This window comes from Panthera pardus, unplaced genomic scaffold, assembly GCF_024362965.1.
Source record: "Panthera pardus isolate Hobbes unplaced genomic scaffold, ASM2436296v1 HiC_scaffold_24, whole genome shotgun sequence".
NCBI lineage: Eukaryota > Metazoa > Chordata > Mammalia > Carnivora > Felidae > Panthera > Panthera pardus.
Window position 1 is genome coordinate 115,908,833 of NW_026526810.1, and position 20,160 is coordinate 115,928,992.

Below are 20,160 nucleotides of genomic sequence, written 5' to 3' on the forward strand. Positions count from 1 at the left end.
GCAGTTCATGAGCTCAAGCTCTGCATCGGGCTCTGTGCCCACCTTTCAGAGCCTGGAGCCTGCTTCAGATTCTGTGTGTGTCTCTCTCTGCCCCTCCCCCTTCTCCCTGGCTGCTTGTGCTCTGTCTCTTAAAAAAAGAATAAACGTTAAAAAAAAAAAAAAAAAAAAAATCTAGGGGCACTTGGGTGGCTCAGTCGGTTAACTGTCCAACTTTAGCTCGGGTCATGATCTCGTGGTTCATGAGTTCAAGCCCCGCATTGGGCACTGTGCTGACAGCTCAGAGCCTGGAGCCTATTTTGGATTCTGTGTCTCCCTCTCTCTCTGCCCCTTGCCCACTCACACACTCTCTCTCAAAAATAAATAAACATTAAAAAAATAAATAAATAAAAATAAATATCTAAAGTAAAAGTTACAGGAATTTGAAATATTGTATTATAGTGTATTATAACATATAATAAATGATTCATAAATAAAGTTGGCATAGTGTTAATGTTAGTAGTAACATTAGTATTACAATTAGTATTGTTAAACACTACCAAATGTTTGTGAAGGAAATAATCGTCCCAAACAAAAAAATCAATGAGTTTATAAAAATTATTTTAAGTAAGGGGAATTTAAACATATCCCTGGAAGCTTTATTTTTAGATTATTTCTTTTTTTTTTAAGTATATTTGTTTATTTTGAGAGAGAGAGACAGAGAGACCACAAGCGGGGAAGGGGCAGAGAGAGAGGGAGAGAATCCCAAGCAGGCCCCACGCTGTCAGCACAGAGCCCATTTTTAGGTCAATTTCAATGTGGAAAGCATTTGTATACTCTATCACTAATCCATTTTTTCCTAGTGCAAGAGTTCTGAAATTTGATGAGTGAAAATAACTTTGTAAAAAATGTTTTGATGCAATGTGTTTCTAAAAATTTCATTATCTCTCAGACTCAGAAAGGGTCATAATTTACTTGTCAGTACTCATAAATGTATCCAGAAACTATGTGTGATTTTCTTTTACTCAGAATTTGAGGGAGCACAGGTGTGTATAAGAAATCGTAGCAGGAGGTCATCTCAATTGTTGGCATAAGTTTTAGAAATAATATAACTATTTGGTTCCTCTTAGGATTCCCTGGAAAATTCATAATAATGTTCCCATAAAAAGATCCGACCAAGTATTTTGCCAAAATAGGGTTTGTACACATGTAATCATCCATGAAGAATAGTTCTTTTGGATAATATGACCAGAATTAAATAGTAGTGGGCGTTTTTATTTGTAAAAAAAAAAAATAGGTTAATAGGTTGAATTTTAATTGGTTTCATATTTTTCTCCCACCAGCTTCTATGGAAGCTTTGGCGTTGGACACAATATATATAATTCACCATATGCACAGGTTTGAGTTCCAGTATTACCAAGCACATTTTATAACACACTGAACCAGTATTGGTTCTTCTGGGAAGTCTTTGAGTTGCAGTCTTCATTCCAGAATACTGGAACATGGTCTGAAATGTTGCTTCTGTGTTTCTGGGCTTAATGCCCTTTGTTTTTTGTTTTTGTTTTTGTTTTTGTTCCCTTTGGTTTTCATTGTGCTTCCTTCAAGAAAGAGGAAGAAATTGCCTCATACAGAGGGAGCCCTCACCTTGCCTGAGCTTTGTTTAAGAAATGGGGCTTGGCTCTCCCTGATTATATATTTGACTCCAGGCACCTTCTCAGCTGAGCAGTAAATCTGATCATTTCTTTGCCAAAGATAAAGGATGTTCTTTAAAATAGATGAAATTTCTCTCTTAACATTCAGTCGCTTCACTTTTGCTTTATTTAAGGCTTCTTTATCATCAGTTTTAGTGTTTATTTCAAATAATTCAGAGTCAACAAGATAGATCATAATAAACCGCCCATTCAATAAATACATTGCAGGACTGTTTGTAAAATCTTTATCACTTACTTTGTACTCCCTAGGGGCTGCCTCTGTAGTGAAGAGGTTTTGATCATAGTTTTTCCATCTGCTATTCCTTCCTGTGGAGCTCTGGGTCCCCAGGGATTCCTTTAGGGAAACTTCATTCTACTGGCCAGCAGGCCAGCTGGATGAGGGGAGTTGAGGGCAGAGTCAAGGAAAGGAAGATCTGGTTCTGCTCTCATCTCCACCACTTAACATCAGGTCAAGTCATTTAATCTCCTTGAGTCTCCATTTTCTTTTTTATACAAACAGCAATGAAAATATTTGCCATTAACACTTCACTGGGTATTGGGGTAAGAGGCATCAAATGAGATGCTCCCAAAGAAAACAATTTGAAAACCATTCAGTGCTATGAACATATAAGGTCCTGCTGTGATGAACATTCCCAAAACATCCAGGGGGTGTGTGTAAGGGGAACCATAGAACAAAGTGAGTAAAAGAAATTGAGAAACTGCTTTTTCAGGCCATCAGTCATTATGAGATCTTTGAGCTTTATGTCTCGGTTTGCTAGGAAAGATATTTGTCACTTCCAAGTCTTCCCATTTTGGTTTTATTAGCTATATAGTTAATTGATATGAATAAAATGTAGTTTTAAGTTAATAGCAATAACTTCATCTAAGACATAATATATTTTATATCATTGATGGTCCATTTATTTCCCGAAAGGATTTACCAATTTACAATAAAGAACACAAATGTGGATAAAGTTGATGAAAGAGTAGAAACAATAGAAATTAGGAATAGGGAGCCTGAAGTAATAGAGGAAGACAGATATATACCTTGGTATCATGAGATTTTATACTAAGTTCTCAGGCAGTGTTCAAAGAGCACTGGAGTAGGAGTTTGACCTCATGTTTATTACCCTAGTTTACCTACCAGATGGTTTCTACCACAAGAATTATACATATTTTATTACTTAATTTGTTATTCTATATGTTATACTTGTTCCATGAGTAAATTACCTAGTTCTTTTTAAATTTAATTTTCTCAGGTTTCCCCTGAGAGATGCTTGCAAACTTGTTCCATTTTAGCGCCAACCAGAAATTATTTCAGGGAAAGCTAATTTTCTTTGTTTTCTTTCTTTTTTTAATATATAAAAAACACACATAAATATACAACCAACATTATATTTAGATGCATTTCTAAAGCCTTATATCTGTGATTATTTGATGGAGAACATAATAAATTAATCCCAAGTATTCTATTATATTTCTGACTAAACTTTCTTACACACACATACACATATGCATAAGCATGCACATATGTATGTATATATTATTTTTATATTGAATATAAATCCTAAGAGGTCCATGATTCAATTTCTGTTAGTACTCCCACCAAAAAGTAATATGCTATTTGGATATGGGACTAGAAATAAAAGTTATGTCATAATGGCAGGACCATGAGGTTAAGAAGTCAAAGCAACAATTGTAATAATTATCCAAATAGTCTAAATAAAGAAAAGTTAAGTTGTCATCAATAATTAAATTCAATTCTATTAATAAGCAGTAATATGCACCAAGATTTAAGAACTATTTCTTGGAGAAATGTATGACCTAGAAAAAACTTTACCCTGTATTCTTCTTGAGAACTCATAGATCATCTACTTGATCAGATTATTGTATGAGTATATAAAGCTGCTCCCCAGGATTCCTTCATGATCTCAGTGGAGACTGTTCTACCCTTTTCTTCCCCCCACCAGTCCCACACACAGAATACACACCCAAACACACATATTTATACCTTCACATATCTGGCTCTTCCAAAACCACCATCAGCCCCATCCCAGTAAATAGCTTGCCAATTAGGAAAACAATAAGCCAAACCTACTTTTTGGGATCTTTGAGATGAAAGAAGTTGTGTGTTAAGTAACATGTCAGGCTGGTTGACTGTTTAAAAATAGCGTGTATCCACTTAATCTTTGTTAATGGTGACCGTATGGAAATTTCATTCCTGAAATACTCTATTGGTGGGACTCAGCAACCTCAGCTGCTTACAAACTTGCAAGTCCTGCAATGTGAAATAGCCAGAATGCCACCGTAGCAGTTTTTCTTCAGTTGAATTGATCACTCTTTGCTAGCAAGCAGGAAATTTGCATGGTTTCAATTGTTAATAAATGGAGGATGACCTTAGCACCAGCATACTTTGCACAGTGTGAAACCAACAGGGCTGCTAGGCTCAGGGGAGAAAGCATGTGATGTCGTATTGCATGGCTTGGAAATGAAAATCTTTAATGGATTAAGGAGGGTTCTCATCGTTCTTAGGATGTTCCCAAAATGTTGATTTGTAATCCACATTTTAAAATAAAAAAATTAACTTTTTAATTTGAAAATGTAAAGCAAAATAAGACCATGTTCCCCCTAGGACTCTAGGCATTTTATATTAAAATTAACAGAAAGTGACTATTTATCTTTAAAAACCATGCAAGATAGCAAAGCTAACTAAAGAAGGGGAAAAAATAACAGGTTTTCAGAGTAGAAAGTTGTAAGTATTAATTCACTTTCTTTAAAGCCTACATTAAACTATGGGAGAATTCAGGGTCTTTATTTACCCTTAGTAAGAAATTTAGTACCAAGAATACATATTTTAAGATTTATTTCCATATAGCAGAATAAGCCATACGCTAAAGACTTTGTACTTTTTTGCCTTTTTCACCTACAAAGTTAGAATTATCTATCATAGCGACATTCCAAATTCAGAACAATAAAAGCAGTAAAAATAATTTTTAAGACAGATTTTGTACCTACCCTGATATTGTCATAATGAGGTTTCATTCTTTGTTTAAAAATTAATAGCCATGGTGGACTCCAAACCACTGTATAGAAGTCATATATTTATCATTTTTAATGCAGTTTCTCTTTACATTGAGAATTACTGAACAGTCAATGGATAAAAAAGTATAAGCACAAAGTTTGTAAACATATTTATATGGTTAGAAGGCCAACTAACTTCTGAAAATACGCCAGGTTTGGGGGGATATGGCTTTGTTTTCATTCTACTTTAGTCTTATGTGAAAAGGATAAAGCACAGTCAATTTTGCATCACTGATATAATTTATTGGGATAGTTTTATTAAGCTAGGATTGGTATTTAGTGAAGACAGGCTTTTGGAGGCAGGAGGGTGAAGCTGGAGACCTAAAGAGGTACCACTTTTTTAAGCCAGATGCTTGGGTCTCTTGTTTCTAAACATTGTTAACAAATGAGATATCCCAGAGAATTATTGCAAAGATTTGGCTAATAAATTTGAAAAGTTTTTCTCAAAGCACCAGGAATATGTGTTGCTATTATCAACTTTGGACTTGTTCTTTTTGTACTGGTAAAATTATTTTCTGATAGAGTATGGGAGTATAGATTTATCTCTGAGGCAGAATCCACTATGTATTTAGGATAGAATAGGGTAAGATTTTATAAGTTGCCACAAAATGTCACAGGCTGATTTGCATTCTTGGTGATTCTATACATTGATCACTGAGTAACCTTCACTGTTCCAAATAAAGAATAGAGAGAGTGGCGATGACATTTGTAAGCATCTACAGAAAAGGGAATTATTTGAATTCTTCACAGATGGATAGATATCAAGGGTAAATTATTATATCCACATTTCTAATTTTAAGAAGCGTTGAGGGTACCTGTGGATAGTGAAGAGACAAACAGTTTTGCATACAGAATTAATTGTAAACTTTACATACCACAATCCCAAATTCTCCAGATTGACTGTGGAGGTCTTTTCAGACACCATCCCCTAAGGATTGGGAAATTCATAAAAGGAAGATAATGTCATGCTACATGTAATATACAAACTGAGCATGCTGGTCACTAGAATAGTGACCTTTCAAAAATGGCAAATTAGATTCTATATGCCTCAGAATATAATATGGCTTAGTGCTTAAAATAAGCATGAGATGTGACATATACTCTTAATTCTAGCCTCATAGCAGTTGACTTTATTATTTACAAATAAGCTGCATAACTCATTTTTTTTCTTCAGAGAACATAATTCAATCCAGTATTCCCTGTAAACTAAATGTGGACCAGTGCTTGAGACTTTTAGTAAAGCTGAAGAAATCTGAGTGCTTTTCTAATGCTGCTTTAAAATAGTTTCAGGGGCACCTGGGTGGCTGAGTCAGTTGAGCGTCCAACTTTGGCTTAGGTCATGATCTCACAGTCCATGAGTTTGAGTCCCATATCAGGCTCTTTGCTGACAGCTCAGATCCTGGAGCCTGGTTCGGCTTCTGTGTCTCCCTTTCTCTACCCCTCCGCCACTCACACTCTGTCTGTCTCTGTCTTTCAAAAATGAATAAACGTTAAAAACATTTTTTAAATAATTTTGGAGATTGAACCATGTTCAGTGGGAACACACAAGAAAATCTGCTGCCAAATGTTCTTTGAACTTTGAGATGAGTAACATATGGAAGTACTCACTATGGGTAAAGTACATATAGCCATAGAAGCTACAATGATGTAGTCTGTTCTGGCTACCAAATCCACATGCTTTTCCCCAAATTTGTATTTAAAAACTTGTTTTTAAAAATAGACTTTAAAAATTTATAAGATGCAAATATTTTATTTTTCTTCCTGTCTGTTTTCTATGTTTTGTGTTTTTTTTTTTTTTAGTTTTGTATTTTGTTTTCTTTGCGTTTTTTGTTTGTTTGTTTTGAGAGAGTGTGCGCACAAGTGGGGCAGGGACAGAGGGAGAGAAACAGAGAATGTTAAGCAGGCACCACGCTCAGCGCAGAGCCTGATGCATGATGTGGGGCCCTGGGATCATGACCTGAGCTGAAATAAAGAGTCAGACACTCAACCAACTGAGCCACCCCCGCACCCCTCTATGTACTTTTAAATTAATATATTCTTTCTAATCCCTGACTTTGTAAATAATAAGAGTGACAGCACAGTAAGTACTAAGAACACTGATAAAACCACCGTTCGTAAGTGACAATACCACTTATGTTCCAAATTCATCACCCTGAGATTTTTTTTTCCATGTCTTCTATGTTTCTTTTTTGAAACTTAGTTTGCAAAAGAGACGGAAGCTGTTATATAATACCAGATAAACACCACCACTAGGGGAAAAATTAAGTTAATTTGTAAAACGCCTCTGGAATTAATTGTTATCACGTTTTTTATAAGCACATAATAGTGAAATAGGCAAATGCTTTTAGTCACAGAACTTGGTTTCCTCAGACTACAGCTCTTTTCTGTGAGGGTGGTAGACGATCCAGGTATGAAAGGGATGGCGGCTTTAGGCTTGTACACTCCCTTCAGTCTTGTGAAACATTTCTGGGACCGCCCCTGGCTCCACTGACCAGCATGTTCCAGTAGCTGAAAGAAGGGGAACTAGTTTCCTCTCCCGTGCTTGTCCTAGCCGAGATGGAAAATTAATTCTGCTGTTGAGGAGAATGGGAAGGTTGTTCGTCCCAACATACCAAAGCTCTCAGACACAGCGTGTTATTTGCCTTCTGCCGTGATACAGCAGGAACTGAAGATGTTAGGGATGCCTCTCGCTAACATCTGCTTTGTTATTAATTCATTTTGCCTACATCTTTAATTTAGGGTGACAGCCGCCTTCCCAGACTTTGGATTCCATCCCTCTCCATAACCAATCAGGGACATGCGGGGGCCCATTTCCTCTCCGCAGCTGTCTGTGCAGGGTCTCAACAGTGTGCCTAGAGCTGGCAATGCACAGTACAGTGCACTGATGGCTCCCTCTCTCCTTGCTTTCGCAGCTGGCGCTACATACATCTTTGGGAAAAGCGGAGGCCTCATCCTCTACACCTGGCCGGCCAATGATAGGCCCAGCACCCGCTCTGACCGCCTTGCCGTGGGCTTCAGCACCACTGTGAAGGATGGCATCTTGGTGCGCATCGACAGCGCTCCGGGTCTCGGTGACTTCCTCCAGCTTCACATAGTGAGTACTGGGCCTTGGCCTGGATTTCCTTGTCTTCCTGGTGGTGTGAGTTGGTACACCAGAATGCAGCAGAACATCCTAGATAGACTTGGAAGAGAGACACATTTATAAAAATTGCCTACATGTGTTGGAGCCATATCCAAGCATTAGTCCACGTGTCAAGCCTCATTCTTCCCTTTAGACGTGAACCTTGATGCTCGTAGGGTACTTCAGGGATAAAAAATGAAGAACTCTTTCAGTCTAGACTCGCTTGCCAGCTGTGTGGTTTGGTCTGTCATGAAACATTCAGCAGACTGCTTCGGAGTACATAAGAGATTTACCTGGTACTTTGCCTTAACCCGGTGCAACTAGCAAAGCCTGCCCCAATGTTTGCTGGGGGATCAGCAAAATTTTTCTGTAAAAGGCTAGATAGCAAGTATTTTGGGCTTTGCAGGTGATAGGGTCTCTGTCAGAGCTCCTTGGAAGTGCCACAGTAATGTGAAAGCAGTCATAAATAACATGCTTTTTTTTTTTTTAAATGCAGATGACCACATTCCAATAAAAATTTATTTTGTAATAGCGGGCTACAGGCTACATACTTTGGTGACCGCTGCCCTGGGCTGAAAACTTCCTTGGGGAGATACAAAGAGCAAAGAGTGATAAAACTGAGGGCAGAGTGGAAGGGGCAAAATGAAACAGCGCAATAACCAAGAATTGTTATATTCATGCATACTGTATATCCAACATTTTGCTTGTATATATAGGCCCAATAGGACCTCAGCCTCAGTCACTGCACATCGTTAAGAACACAGTGCAATTCTAAGAAATTAAAATGATTTGGAGGAAAAAATTACTTCGTTATGAGGATAGAAAATATTTTTATAGCAACAATTAACCCATTTTATCACCTGTGCAGTCTGCAGTTAAGAAAGTAGGCTAAAGAAGGATATGATTCTCATCCATAAGTACCCAAAGTGCAGCTACCAGGAGCAAAGAGAGGAATTGTTCTCATTAGTTAGCAATGACAAGGCCAGAAAGAATGGATTTAATTTGGAGCAATAAGAATTCAGTTTAAATAGCAGGGGGGAAAAAGCAGTTAAGAGGAAAGATCAACTGGGGATTACCACCAACCTCCAAAAAGGAGGAAAAGGAACATTTACTGGGAATCTTTGAATCTGCGTTTTGCTAATGTGCCGGTCTACTGAGGAAGGCACAGAGTGGGATTTTACTGCCCGTCTCTGGAGTGGAGGTGGCTGGCTGGAAGCACCAGCAGCCAGTTCAGCCCTGCAAGCACTGCCCATCTCCAACACCTGCCCTTCCAACATGCCTTGGAAACAGGAGCAGCTTGAAGTCTAAGGCTTGAGCTGGAAACTTGTCTGGCCTCAGTGTGAGCCAGAGCCAGACAAGACTCCGAGTAGGAGTACAGGGAAGGACTGGTGAGGAATGATCACCTTCAAAATGTGGAAGAGGGGTCTTAACAGAGTTGTGAACCTTTATGCCTTCTCAAATGCTTTGAGAACCATATGGTACTGTGAGCATAAGCTTAAGCATTTTAAAAAGCCATGCCAAGGAGCACAGAGAAAAGCAGCCATAGTTTGTACGGTTTATCTCTATTTGGCCTCTAAAAACCACCATAATTTACAAAATTCTGTGAGATTTATGCTGCATATAACTTAATGATTATTTCATGGCAGCTATAACTAGGCTATTATTACCAGCTCACTTGCATTTTCATGGTGATTTATCTTCTTTTTTTGTTCAGTGTGACTTACTAAGAAAAATATGATTTGGCACAGCCACGAACATCTTTTTGAGTCAGATAATGTGCTACCAGTTTATCCATTTCTCCCCATTTGTGTGTTGTAGAGCATCTCTACGTTTAAGAGAAATGTTTGTTATATTCTGAGAGTTTACTTAAAAGTTTTGTTTTTACAAAAGGGGTATGAGGATCCTAGGAATTTCTAGGAGGAACCATAGCATTCTGTTTTAACATTTTTAACAGCAAAAATACAAGAAATTTTACTTTAAAATGCATAAGCCCCCTTGGGTACTGTGGACCTTTTCCAGTGATGCTATCATTGCTTAAACATTCTGGAAAATCCCAAATGATTGCCCTTCATCAGATTGACATCATCTGACCTTCTTAGAGAAAAGAAAGACAGACCATACAAAGTAGAAAAACCACATCATTCTGGAATGGACCTGACATGGTCATGGCCCTCTTGAAAATGACATCACTTAATTGGTCTGATAATTGGAAACTTTTTTTAATTCTCTGGTGTTTACCAGAGATAAAAACTGTGTGTATTCCAATAAAAATTCATTTTAAAGGCAGGTTGCAGGCTGTACTTTGGTGATCCCTGCTCTAGGCTGCAAACTTCTTCATAGAGATGTCCAGAACCTCTTACAAAACCTGAGGTCAGAGTGGGGACAGCAAAGGGACGGTTCCTCACCACACTCAGCAATAAAGGAATACAAATGGAAGATCAAAAGACTTGATTACAAACCTTGCTTCTTGTTTTGAACATTTACATAGATGCATCAGGAATACAATTCCATAAATACTTACTGAGATACTTTTATTGGACTTTTACAGTCTGTAAAATGTGGATTTATTTAATGGATATAGGTTGTTTCCTTGTACTAAAGAAAATAATTTAAGGACCATTAAGGAAAGTGGGAAGAGTTGGGGAGGAGGCCAAAGATTCCATTCCCACTTGCAGTTTGCCTGGGAGAAGAGAAACCCACCAGAGGGAAAAAAAAAAAAAAAAGAAAAAGTGATGGCAGACACAAAGAAGAGAGGGAAGCAGGGCATATCCCAGGGGCAGGGGGAGTAAGGAGGCCCTGGGCCTGGAGAAGTGGACCCATCTGCCAAGAGATATGTTCCTAGCAGGGGGTTACATGTGTGTAAAGCCTCATTCTTCCACTGTGGGCGGTGTGGAGTCCCCAGAGCAGGAATGGGAAGCAGATTTCATGTTGTCTGCCAGCTCTGAGGGCCTCTCACTTCCTCACTTCAGGCTTTCCAGTGGAAGGATTTGTGAGAGCAGCAGGTAAATCCAGCAGGTAGGAGTTCCAGCTTCCACTAGGTGCATCTATCGCCTGCATTGAAATGAGACTTGTGGACAGATGCATGCTGCCTGTATTACATTTGCTCTAGGCTACATGCTATCCTGTTCCCAAACTTTCCCATTTCTCTTCCTTTGTCGTCCTGAAAGGCTCACACATTAAAAAATCTTTAGGAAAATTGGAATCTTCTTAAACTCCTTTTCCACGGGAGGCTCTTGAATCATTTCCTGATTCGTTTAAGTCATTAGTCTTATTATGATCCTTCTCACACTGGGCCATGGTCAGCCGCTCTAACAGAATTTGAGTTTTTTTCGAGGGCTAGGGAGAAAGGAGGAGAAAGTAACATGACCAATTTGGGGACATACAACATTGGAGCAGATGGTGAGAGAAATCCTGGGCAGAATGAAAGCAGTGGTGCCCTACGGTAAAGAACTGATGTAAAGAAAGGGACACCAAGACAGAGGTGGGGAGGTGCTAAGGAGCAATTTTTCCTATTTCACAGTTTGCTCAGATTATCTGTTCTTCTGGCCAAAGGGGCAGAGGCTCTTCTTTCTTTTGCTGGTTTCTTTTAAACCTGAAGTCCTCGCACTCACCCCGGGTGCTCATGATGGTTAAATAGGCCTTGATGATAAGTGTTGAATAAGACAAGAATTAGATCAATAAAAAAAAATCAGAGAAGTCCAAGAGATCAAAATAATTTAGAGATGGTTTGCTTCAAACTAGCTTCCATTTCTTCATTTTTGGTTCACACTCCTAGGATGCACTATTTTCTGAATCAATTATTAATCATAATATTAATTAAGTCACAGATGAAGTGTGTTTGACAAAGGCAAAAAGATCTTTGCTGAAGTGTGTATGCATGAAATGAAATTTTGTGGAGGGAGGGTGTCTTAGGGCAGAGGGGTTTGTAAAGAAATATTACTTTGGATATGTTTCCTGCATTGAAGTCTATTGTCGAGGAATTAATCCGCTTGATACTTGGAGAGAAGCTGCTGTCACTTGGAGGTGACATCTGCCTATAAAATTGAATAGGACCAGGGAAAGGATTACCATGAAGTGCTTGTTAGTCTCTTATGAAATTCTTGACAAACTCCTTTCACCACCTACAAAATAGAAGGTCGGGCAAAACTGGGCAACAATTAGCTTCTCTTTATGTAGTTAATACAGGGCGTAAAAAAGATATGCTATTAACTTCTTTCTCCCTGCATGTAATTTACAGTAAATCCTTTGGATTCATTTTTTAATTATGAACCTTTCAGTAAGAGTGAAAATTTATGTGTCAGGACATCTGTTTTGTTTGACAAGAATCTATAACCTTCTCCAACTGTTTCTCTCCTGACTTATAATGTAGATACCTAGATAAAATGGGGTAGGAAAAGACAAAGGGCTGCTGTCCTGACTTACCCCCTTTGCATGATGGCAAAGTGTTCCCCTTACAAAAACTGCTTTCCTCACTCCACAAATGAAAGGCTCATAGTATTCTCTCAGTGTCATGTTTGGGGAAATAGAATATTAAGTTCGATATGTATAGTATTGTTTTTCTATAATTTATAGCATTTGGAAAGACTCCTGGAGAATAAATGGGAGCCAAGCTGAATTATGATAAACGGTCTGTTCCTCATATCTATTGCATCTATAAATTGCTGGCCTGGATGCTTCATTTGGCTGTCTCTGTGTGAGATATTTACAGTGAGCCATCAACATCTGCTGAGTTAGTCTTCAGAGAGGCTAGGTGGCTGTTACCTTAGACTCGTGTCTGGTTTTGGCTAGTAGCAGAACCGGATTTGACTTAGGAATTGTGTTTGGGGGAATCCGCAGAGGAGCACAGAGGAGCATTGGCATTTTTGAGACTGGTAAGGCAAGTAGAGAGGGAAAGAACAAGAAAACAACAAAGGTGTCCAACAGATGCAATTTTGTTTCCCACAGAGTGCTATGCACTGCAGGTTGGCTCTGTATTTCCTTTCATTGCTATTTGTTCTTAGTGAAAAAAGCCTCTTTGGGTTTTCCGGGCTTAGGAGCTTTTCCAGATCATTAGCCACTTCTGTGGAGAGGGCCTGCTGGGGATCCTCTCTGCAGCTTCCAGCTTAGCCGTTCCATCCCGGCTGAGTTGGAGAAGAAGGTGGGAGAAGGCAGTGGAAGTAGGGATTTGATGAAGTGAGCACTTACGCAAGCTGGACCAGATGCAGCGCCCTGCATGGGAGCTGGGGTGTGTTTTCTCCAATCTCTCTTATTTCCGAGGTATTTCTATCTAAATCTGTTTACTTTGACTGCACACTTAGTTTTGAAGGGCAGCATGCCATAGTGGAAAAATGTACTTAATCTGAAATCAACAGACACGGATTTGAGTCTCATTTCTGTCAGCATCCAAGGAGCTCTTTGGTTTTGAACAACTCATCATTGCCCTGAGCTCCACCTTCCTCTTCCTTTAAATGGGCACAGAAATATACCATACTACCGGGTTTTTCCGAGATTCAAGTGGAATCCAGTATTTAGAAGTTGTTTGTTACCGGCCAAAAACTGCACAAATGTAGGATGATGATTTTCTTCATGAAATATCCAGAAGGTAATAACTTCAATAGAGGAAAAAAATTAGTGAAAGGAAGAATTTTTTTTAAGTTTATTTATTTATTCTGAGAGAGACAGAGACAGCATCAGTGGGGCAGGGGCAGAGAGAGAGGGAGGAAGAGAATCCCGAGCAGGCTTCATGCTGCCAGTACAGAGCCTGACATGGGGCTCGAGCTCACTAATCATGAGATCATGATCTGAGCTGAAACCAAGAGTCAGACACTCAACTGGCCGAGTTACCCAGGAGACCCAAGGAAGAATGTTTTAAAATTAAAAGTAGAGTGTCATTTTAAGTATTTTTAAAAGTCTGCCAAGACTGTTTCTGCAAACAAATTCCTATTTTATCTGATCAAAAGTGATTTTTTTTTTAATTAATCAGATTCCTGATTGAGACTTTTGGAGTGTCCTGTTAAGAGAGGGTGAAGAACCCAGTTCCCTCTGAGAGAGACCTGGTTAGATCAATAGGATATGACCTGGGGCTTCTTTGGCATGTCCTTGTAAGCTGTTACGTCTCTATACAGTGACACAAGGTGATGCATTATGCTTCTGCTGCCCTTCAGTATAATGTTCCAAAGGGCTCTCCCCTCACCAGTAAATCCGTAATTCACCTTGCCCTGAAGGTCCTTCTTCAGTTGTATGAGCCAAAGGGAGAAGGAGCCTCAGGAGAGCAAAACCTTTCTAGGCAGGGATAGCATGAAAGAGGTTTGAGACCCTCCATGGGCTCCAGATGACCACATAAACAGACAGCCCGGCCTGACAGTTGGGAATTCACAGAGGCCAGAGAGAGTCATTGCTGGAACCAGCGTCCTAATGTGGGTACAGCCAGATTGAGTGGGGATGAGTAGCAGCTGCCGCCAAGTAAAGTCGGAACGTAAAAGCACAGGTACAAGTAAAAGCATTTCATAGACTTTGATTCCTCAAAATAGTGAGAAAAGTGAATGATAAATTTAGTGTACAGATAAGATGTATAATAATGCAGTCATAAAAATCGAGTTGACAAATGTGTAGAAAATATGTTATGACTGGTAAGCAATTATGAGTAAGCAGAGACCAAATGGTCCCGTCTTTCCCATTTATCACTTACATCAGTGACTCTTTTGCTAACTGGTAACAGTCGTGTTTCAGAATCTTCAATACTTGTATAATATGAAGTTAGAAAAATTAGGATTCGGAGAGATTGGCTCATAAACTTCAACTAGTATATTTAAATTTTTTTTTTTAATGTGCCAGGCACAGTGCTACGTTTTAGGGATACTGTAATCAACATGGGGTCACATAGAACTAATAGACTTGAAACACCCCAGTAATTAAAATTTGAGAAATTAGATTTCCTACACCTTATGGGGTGATGTATATAACACTCCTCCAAAGCTCTTGGTATATAGGGAGCTTTCAATTATGGATAGCCTTTAATATCGTTGGTACTTTTTCAGCAGTTAAGTTTTTCTTAAGTCAGGGAAAACAATATATATATATATATATATATATATGTATGTATATATCTATTTCCGTAAATAACAAACAGACTTTAATCAGGTTTCTGAGATTGCAACTTAAATACTATGAAATTCTAAGGAGAAGTCAGGATGCTACTGATTTAAAGCCAGCCCTTGTGGCATTTATCCTAGATTGCTGCAGGTATCAAATAGCCGAGCAGGTTCTGAATAGCAGAGTCTTTTTAGACATGTGGATTTGAAGTGCAGCAAGCAAGGCAAATGGTGGGTACTGTAAAGTGAGCGCTGGGGCTCATATGACTTAATGGCAGGCCTACCTTAACACTGTGGGCTGGATGAGTTATCTCATTGCCCCACCACTTACACTGTTACTAGTCATTACTCCTGGGGTATTGTTCACTGCAACAGGGCAAGAAATAACTCGTGGACTCCCTGAAGCTATAGACGATACGTTTTAGCTCCCTGGCTGCATTCAGGAGGCATGGAAGCTCAGCGTATTAATGGGGGAATTCATTAGCCACCCACTCCATAGCATCATGTGCTTAGATCCTGACGCTGTCACTGCTACTGTTTCAACTTGTTAGTGTGCCCCTGATAGATGGCAGAGGGAACTGTATAACTGTATTATCCTCAAAGATAGTTCTGACAGCCAGACCTGTCGTTTCCCAGTGTGAGATGACACCTTCGGAGCCTAGAATCACTTAAAGACATTTAGATAAGCCCTGTAGATCGATCAAGCTAACCTTCATCCTGAAGTCATTTCGTACTCAGAATGACAGGAGATGATTGGCAATTAAGTCTCTGTTTCTATTCTTGACCCCTTAGTTAACCTCTTTTAATGTGGTTTATTTTTCTACTCCGTTTTCTACAAAATGACAGGTAATTTAATGACATAGATGATTGTTTCTGACACAGACTTAGGACCATCCGTAAATCATCTTATGTTCCTACCATTTATTATCACTTACACCACTAATATCGATTGACAAAATACCAGGTACCAGACACTGCGTAAGAATTCTGTTTACATGTTCTTATTATGAACTCACAACAACTCAGTGAGGTAGTCACTATTAATATCTTCACTTTAAGAATGAAGCAACTGATGCTTAATGAAGCTAAAGAAATTTCCCAAGATAGCACTGAGCAGTCATTCAAATCCAGTTCTGATTCTTAATTACTATGCCACTCCTAATGAAAGTTTCAGAGTAGAAAGTATAGTGATGATGATTTTAATTCAACACATATTTGTGGAACAGCAATTTATGTGGGATTGTTGGAGATGTAAAGAAATTTAATATCAAGGAGGGAAGTAAAAATTATACATGTGATGGGTTTTAGATGGCATCAGGTACATTCCAAGGAAGGCAAGACTCTTACAGTTTGTAGAGATTAAGAAATGAACACAGACAAGGTGGGTCAGATTTTGACTAATGGAATCTAAAAAAGGAACATGCTAGATGAAGATACCAGCATTGAGTATTACCTCAAAGGAAGGAAACACAGACTGTTCCCAAATTTATGATGTGTTCAGTTTGACCAGAATAAACATCTTGATGGAAAAGGCAGACGGTATGGGATAGCAGAAAGAGCACATGTCTTAGAGGCCAGTGGTGTGTAATTCAAGATCTGGCTCTGCCTCCAGCCAGCTCTGGCTTTGGAGGAATTATTTGTCTGCTCTCTAAAATGGAGTTAACAGTGACGCCATCTTGCAAGTCTGTGTGAAAATTTATAATAACATATATGAAAATGCTTAATGAGTAACTGGTTCACAGTAGATGCCAAATTAATGACAATTATATTTTTAGGGTTTTTTTTTTCTTTCTAGGTACTTTAGGTCCGTAGTGAGGAGGACTTGAATGCCATACTGATAGGTTACTTCTTAAAGCAATGAGAGCACATTGAAAGTCTTTGAGCAGTAGATGAAATGCCTAAAGCTTAATTTTCAGAAAGATTATTTTGGCTTTGTTGAAAGAATGGTTTTCATTGGGTTCAAGGAAAGTAGGTAGGAGGTTATTGTTTAAGTGGTCAAGGACTTATTCTATGATGTGATCATAGGAAGGTATGGAGATGAAACGGAAGGACATTCCTTCCAGAGATAGAATCCACAGGTGTTGCCACCTGGTTGGATGGAAAGGGAGAGAGGTAAGGAATGTCTAGAATGGAAAGGTCAAATTTCATTAACAGAAACAGTAAAACAGGGCACATACTTTAGGTTAAGGTGGCCAGAGTTTGACGTTAGTGATGCAACACATAAGGCATCCAAGAGTCACTCTAGAGATTTCCAATTGGAAATATGTGATGAATTCTGATAAGAGAATAGGCAGAGGTAGGGACTTGAAAATTTTCAGCCTGAAATGACAATGGAAACCGAGGATTGCTAAGATCTACAGGGACATAAATGGGTATTAACTTGGGAAATATGTACATAATTTTACAAAATGGAGGAGGAAAAAAAAAGGAGGCTAAAAAGAAAAGGCTAGAGGGTCACACAAAACCTGAATAGTGAAGTGTTACAGAGGATTAACAGAGGTTTTTCAAACACGAATAGGTGTAGAGCTATTTTTTCCATAACTTTTAGTCAAACCTCTTTTGTGTGCAGTCAGTTTATAGGGATGGCTTCCTTGTCTTTATTGGCATTTATTATGACATGTAATTTGTGTCATTCCAGTCTCCTCATTAGTCATTCTGCACTTCTTCTTTTAGTAGTTGTTGTGGGCATTGCTTACACAGAATCAGAAGACTCTGGTCAAAACCTATATCTGCCACCAGCCAGCATTTGTCATATGGAAATGGTGGAGATATAGATACTGTTCTGCCAAATGAGAGAATGCTTGTGAATGTGCCCTGTTACCACTGAAAGGTCTTACAAAGGAAATAAGATCGTTTTCATAATAGTATGTGTCTGCCTACCATCCTGCAAAGCTGTTGGTGCCTAAGAGACTGTGGTTGGAGACCCGGAAATGAGGACCTAAGAGATATTAAGGTGGTTGTAGTTTTCAACAGTGGGGTTAGCAATGAAGCAAATAGCAAATCATAGCCAAAATGTGAATGGCCCAACAGTGGGATCTCATGAACTGCTATGGTCTTCAAATGATGTTTTTATCTGGTACACATCTTCGGACCTTGTACTTCACGCCTTGGAGCATCACTTTAGGGGAGGCTGTCTGGATTTAAGGTCATGCTTCAGTTCCCCAAAAAGCAAACTTCCTGATCCCATTGATCCCTTGTGCGGTGAGGCAGAGAATCTCAGTTACCCTTATCATTATCTTGGCTTGGATAGCTACAAATGTTACTAATGGTCCTAAAATTATCCAGCCCTTTCTTAAATGCAAACTGCAGTACTCAGGTTCCTAAACCCTTTTGGAAATAAACTCTACCGGTTGACTTCTCATCACTACAAATTCACATTCTTGCCTGGGGGCATGCATATTTTTGGAATCACTCCAATATTTGCTGTTTTACTCATTGTCCAGTCACTGTGCTAGCCACTTTGTATATGTCAGCTCATTCAGTTCTCACACCACTGTCCAACTGGGGAGATAACCTCTATTTTAGAGATTAAGAAGCTAAGGCTCAGAGGATTAACTAACCATTTGTTCCTCATGTTAAGGGAAGGAAAAAAATGAAATTAGTGGTATGCTTGATTCTAATGTTATACATACTGCTTTTGATGGATACCTATTCAATATTGAAGTAAGATGTGGCGAATTTAACAGGGCCTGTGATTTTTTTTTTTTTTTTTTATAATCCACACAGTTAAGAATGGCAAACCAAAATAAAGGGACGGAGCACAGCATTTTGGCTAAAGCAGAATGCATAATTGGAATTAGGTCACTTTCTTTTTGGATTCAAAGGAACTCTCCATTTTACATTACATTTTATTGTTTCTCAGTATTTTGTTTTTGTCTCAACAGCTTTAAGGTACCCAATTACTCCCAAACCACTTTCTTAAACATCTCTGTGCAAAATGGGCTTGGAAATGAATCTAAGGTTTTAAATACAATGTGGTACAAGAAGAGGCTTGCAGTAGCTTTTCCCCCCAAATTTTAACACAAATCCTTTCAACTGTAGTAGATCTGAGCAGAAATTCCTAGATAAATGCATGCTCGTATTTTAGTGTGATAAATGCCATATCAGAAGTTTTCAAATATCCTTGCTTGAAAACCCTAAATGATCTCAAACTATATGGAAACACTTTTAATGTCCCTGTAGTCAGTATTTAATTTCTACTTTTATAATTTAAAACTAGGTATGAGTATCTTCACAGCAGCACCAGGCTGTCATCCACCGGTCTGTTAGCTTCTAACGTTGAGTGGCAGAATAGAGTAAAAACTTGAAAGGGAGACCTTTACACTGGAAATCATATATATATATATATATATATATATATATATATATATATATATATATATATATATATATTTTTTTTTTTTTTTTTTTTTTTTTTTTTTTGGAGTGGGAGCAGATTCCATTCATCTTGCCCCTGTCGTGATGCCTAATTCCTAAGGTTCAGAGGCTTTCATGTTTGCTACTTAGATCAGCAATGCTGCAGCTGGTCTCACTGCATGTCTAAACAGCAAAGCTTAAACACAGTACTAAAGTGTGAAAGAGGAAAATGAGTTTGGTGCGACATGTTGCCCCGAACGCTGAATGTGCAACGGTTGAGGGTCTTTGACTACCCACAAGGGACAGCCACCTTTAAGAATAAGGCGAAAGTCTCCCTGAGGTTTAGCTGAGAATAGATACAGGGGTATATAGAAGTACAATATGACAAACCTGGTCTTAGAAAAGAGGCAGGAGGGAGGAATATAATTGCCAAGTTAAAATTAGCCAAGCAGGCAAAGATTAGCAGCCTACTTTAGTGAAAAACAATTCATTCATGTATTTATTCAACCAGCTGCTACTAGATGTCCGTTAAGTTCTAGGATCTGGGGATATGAGAGTAAAGAAGATATAAACTCCTATTTTCACGGAGCTTACATTCTAATGGGTATAGGCAGTCAGAATGTGGGTGCTGCAGAATTTTTTGAAAATGCAGTGTCAATATATTTAGTTAATTGACATATGAACAGACTGGTGAATCCCCACCAAACTTTTGTTTACATCTTTGTACTCTTCTCTGTTTCCCAAAGCTGCATATGAACCTCTTTTACTCTTATAATCGAAAAAGAGCAAAGGGCCCTGTCATTAGCCGGTTCTACTGTGATCCCCATTAGTGACTACTCTAGTCTGTTTTCAGCAGCAAAATGAA

General features: G+C 38.7%; 1 protein-coding gene across 37 annotated transcripts in view; it reads left to right on the plus strand.

Moving 5' to 3' along the window:
* Nucleotides 1–20,160, plus strand: part of NRXN3 (neurexin 3) — a 1,570,655-nt gene that overhangs the window by 1,199,496 nt on the left and 350,999 nt on the right. For all 37 annotated transcript variants that reach the window (XR_008417276.1, XR_008417277.1, XM_053889672.1 and 34 more), the window contains one exon: nucleotides 7,661–7,842. Coding sequence is in view for 35 of the 37 variants with exons in the window: in XM_053889672.1 (XP_053745647.1) it covers nucleotides 7,661–7,842 (182 nt within the window). In the remaining 2 variants the exon portion in view is untranslated. The remainder of the gene's footprint in view (nucleotides 1–7,660; nucleotides 7,843–20,160) is intronic.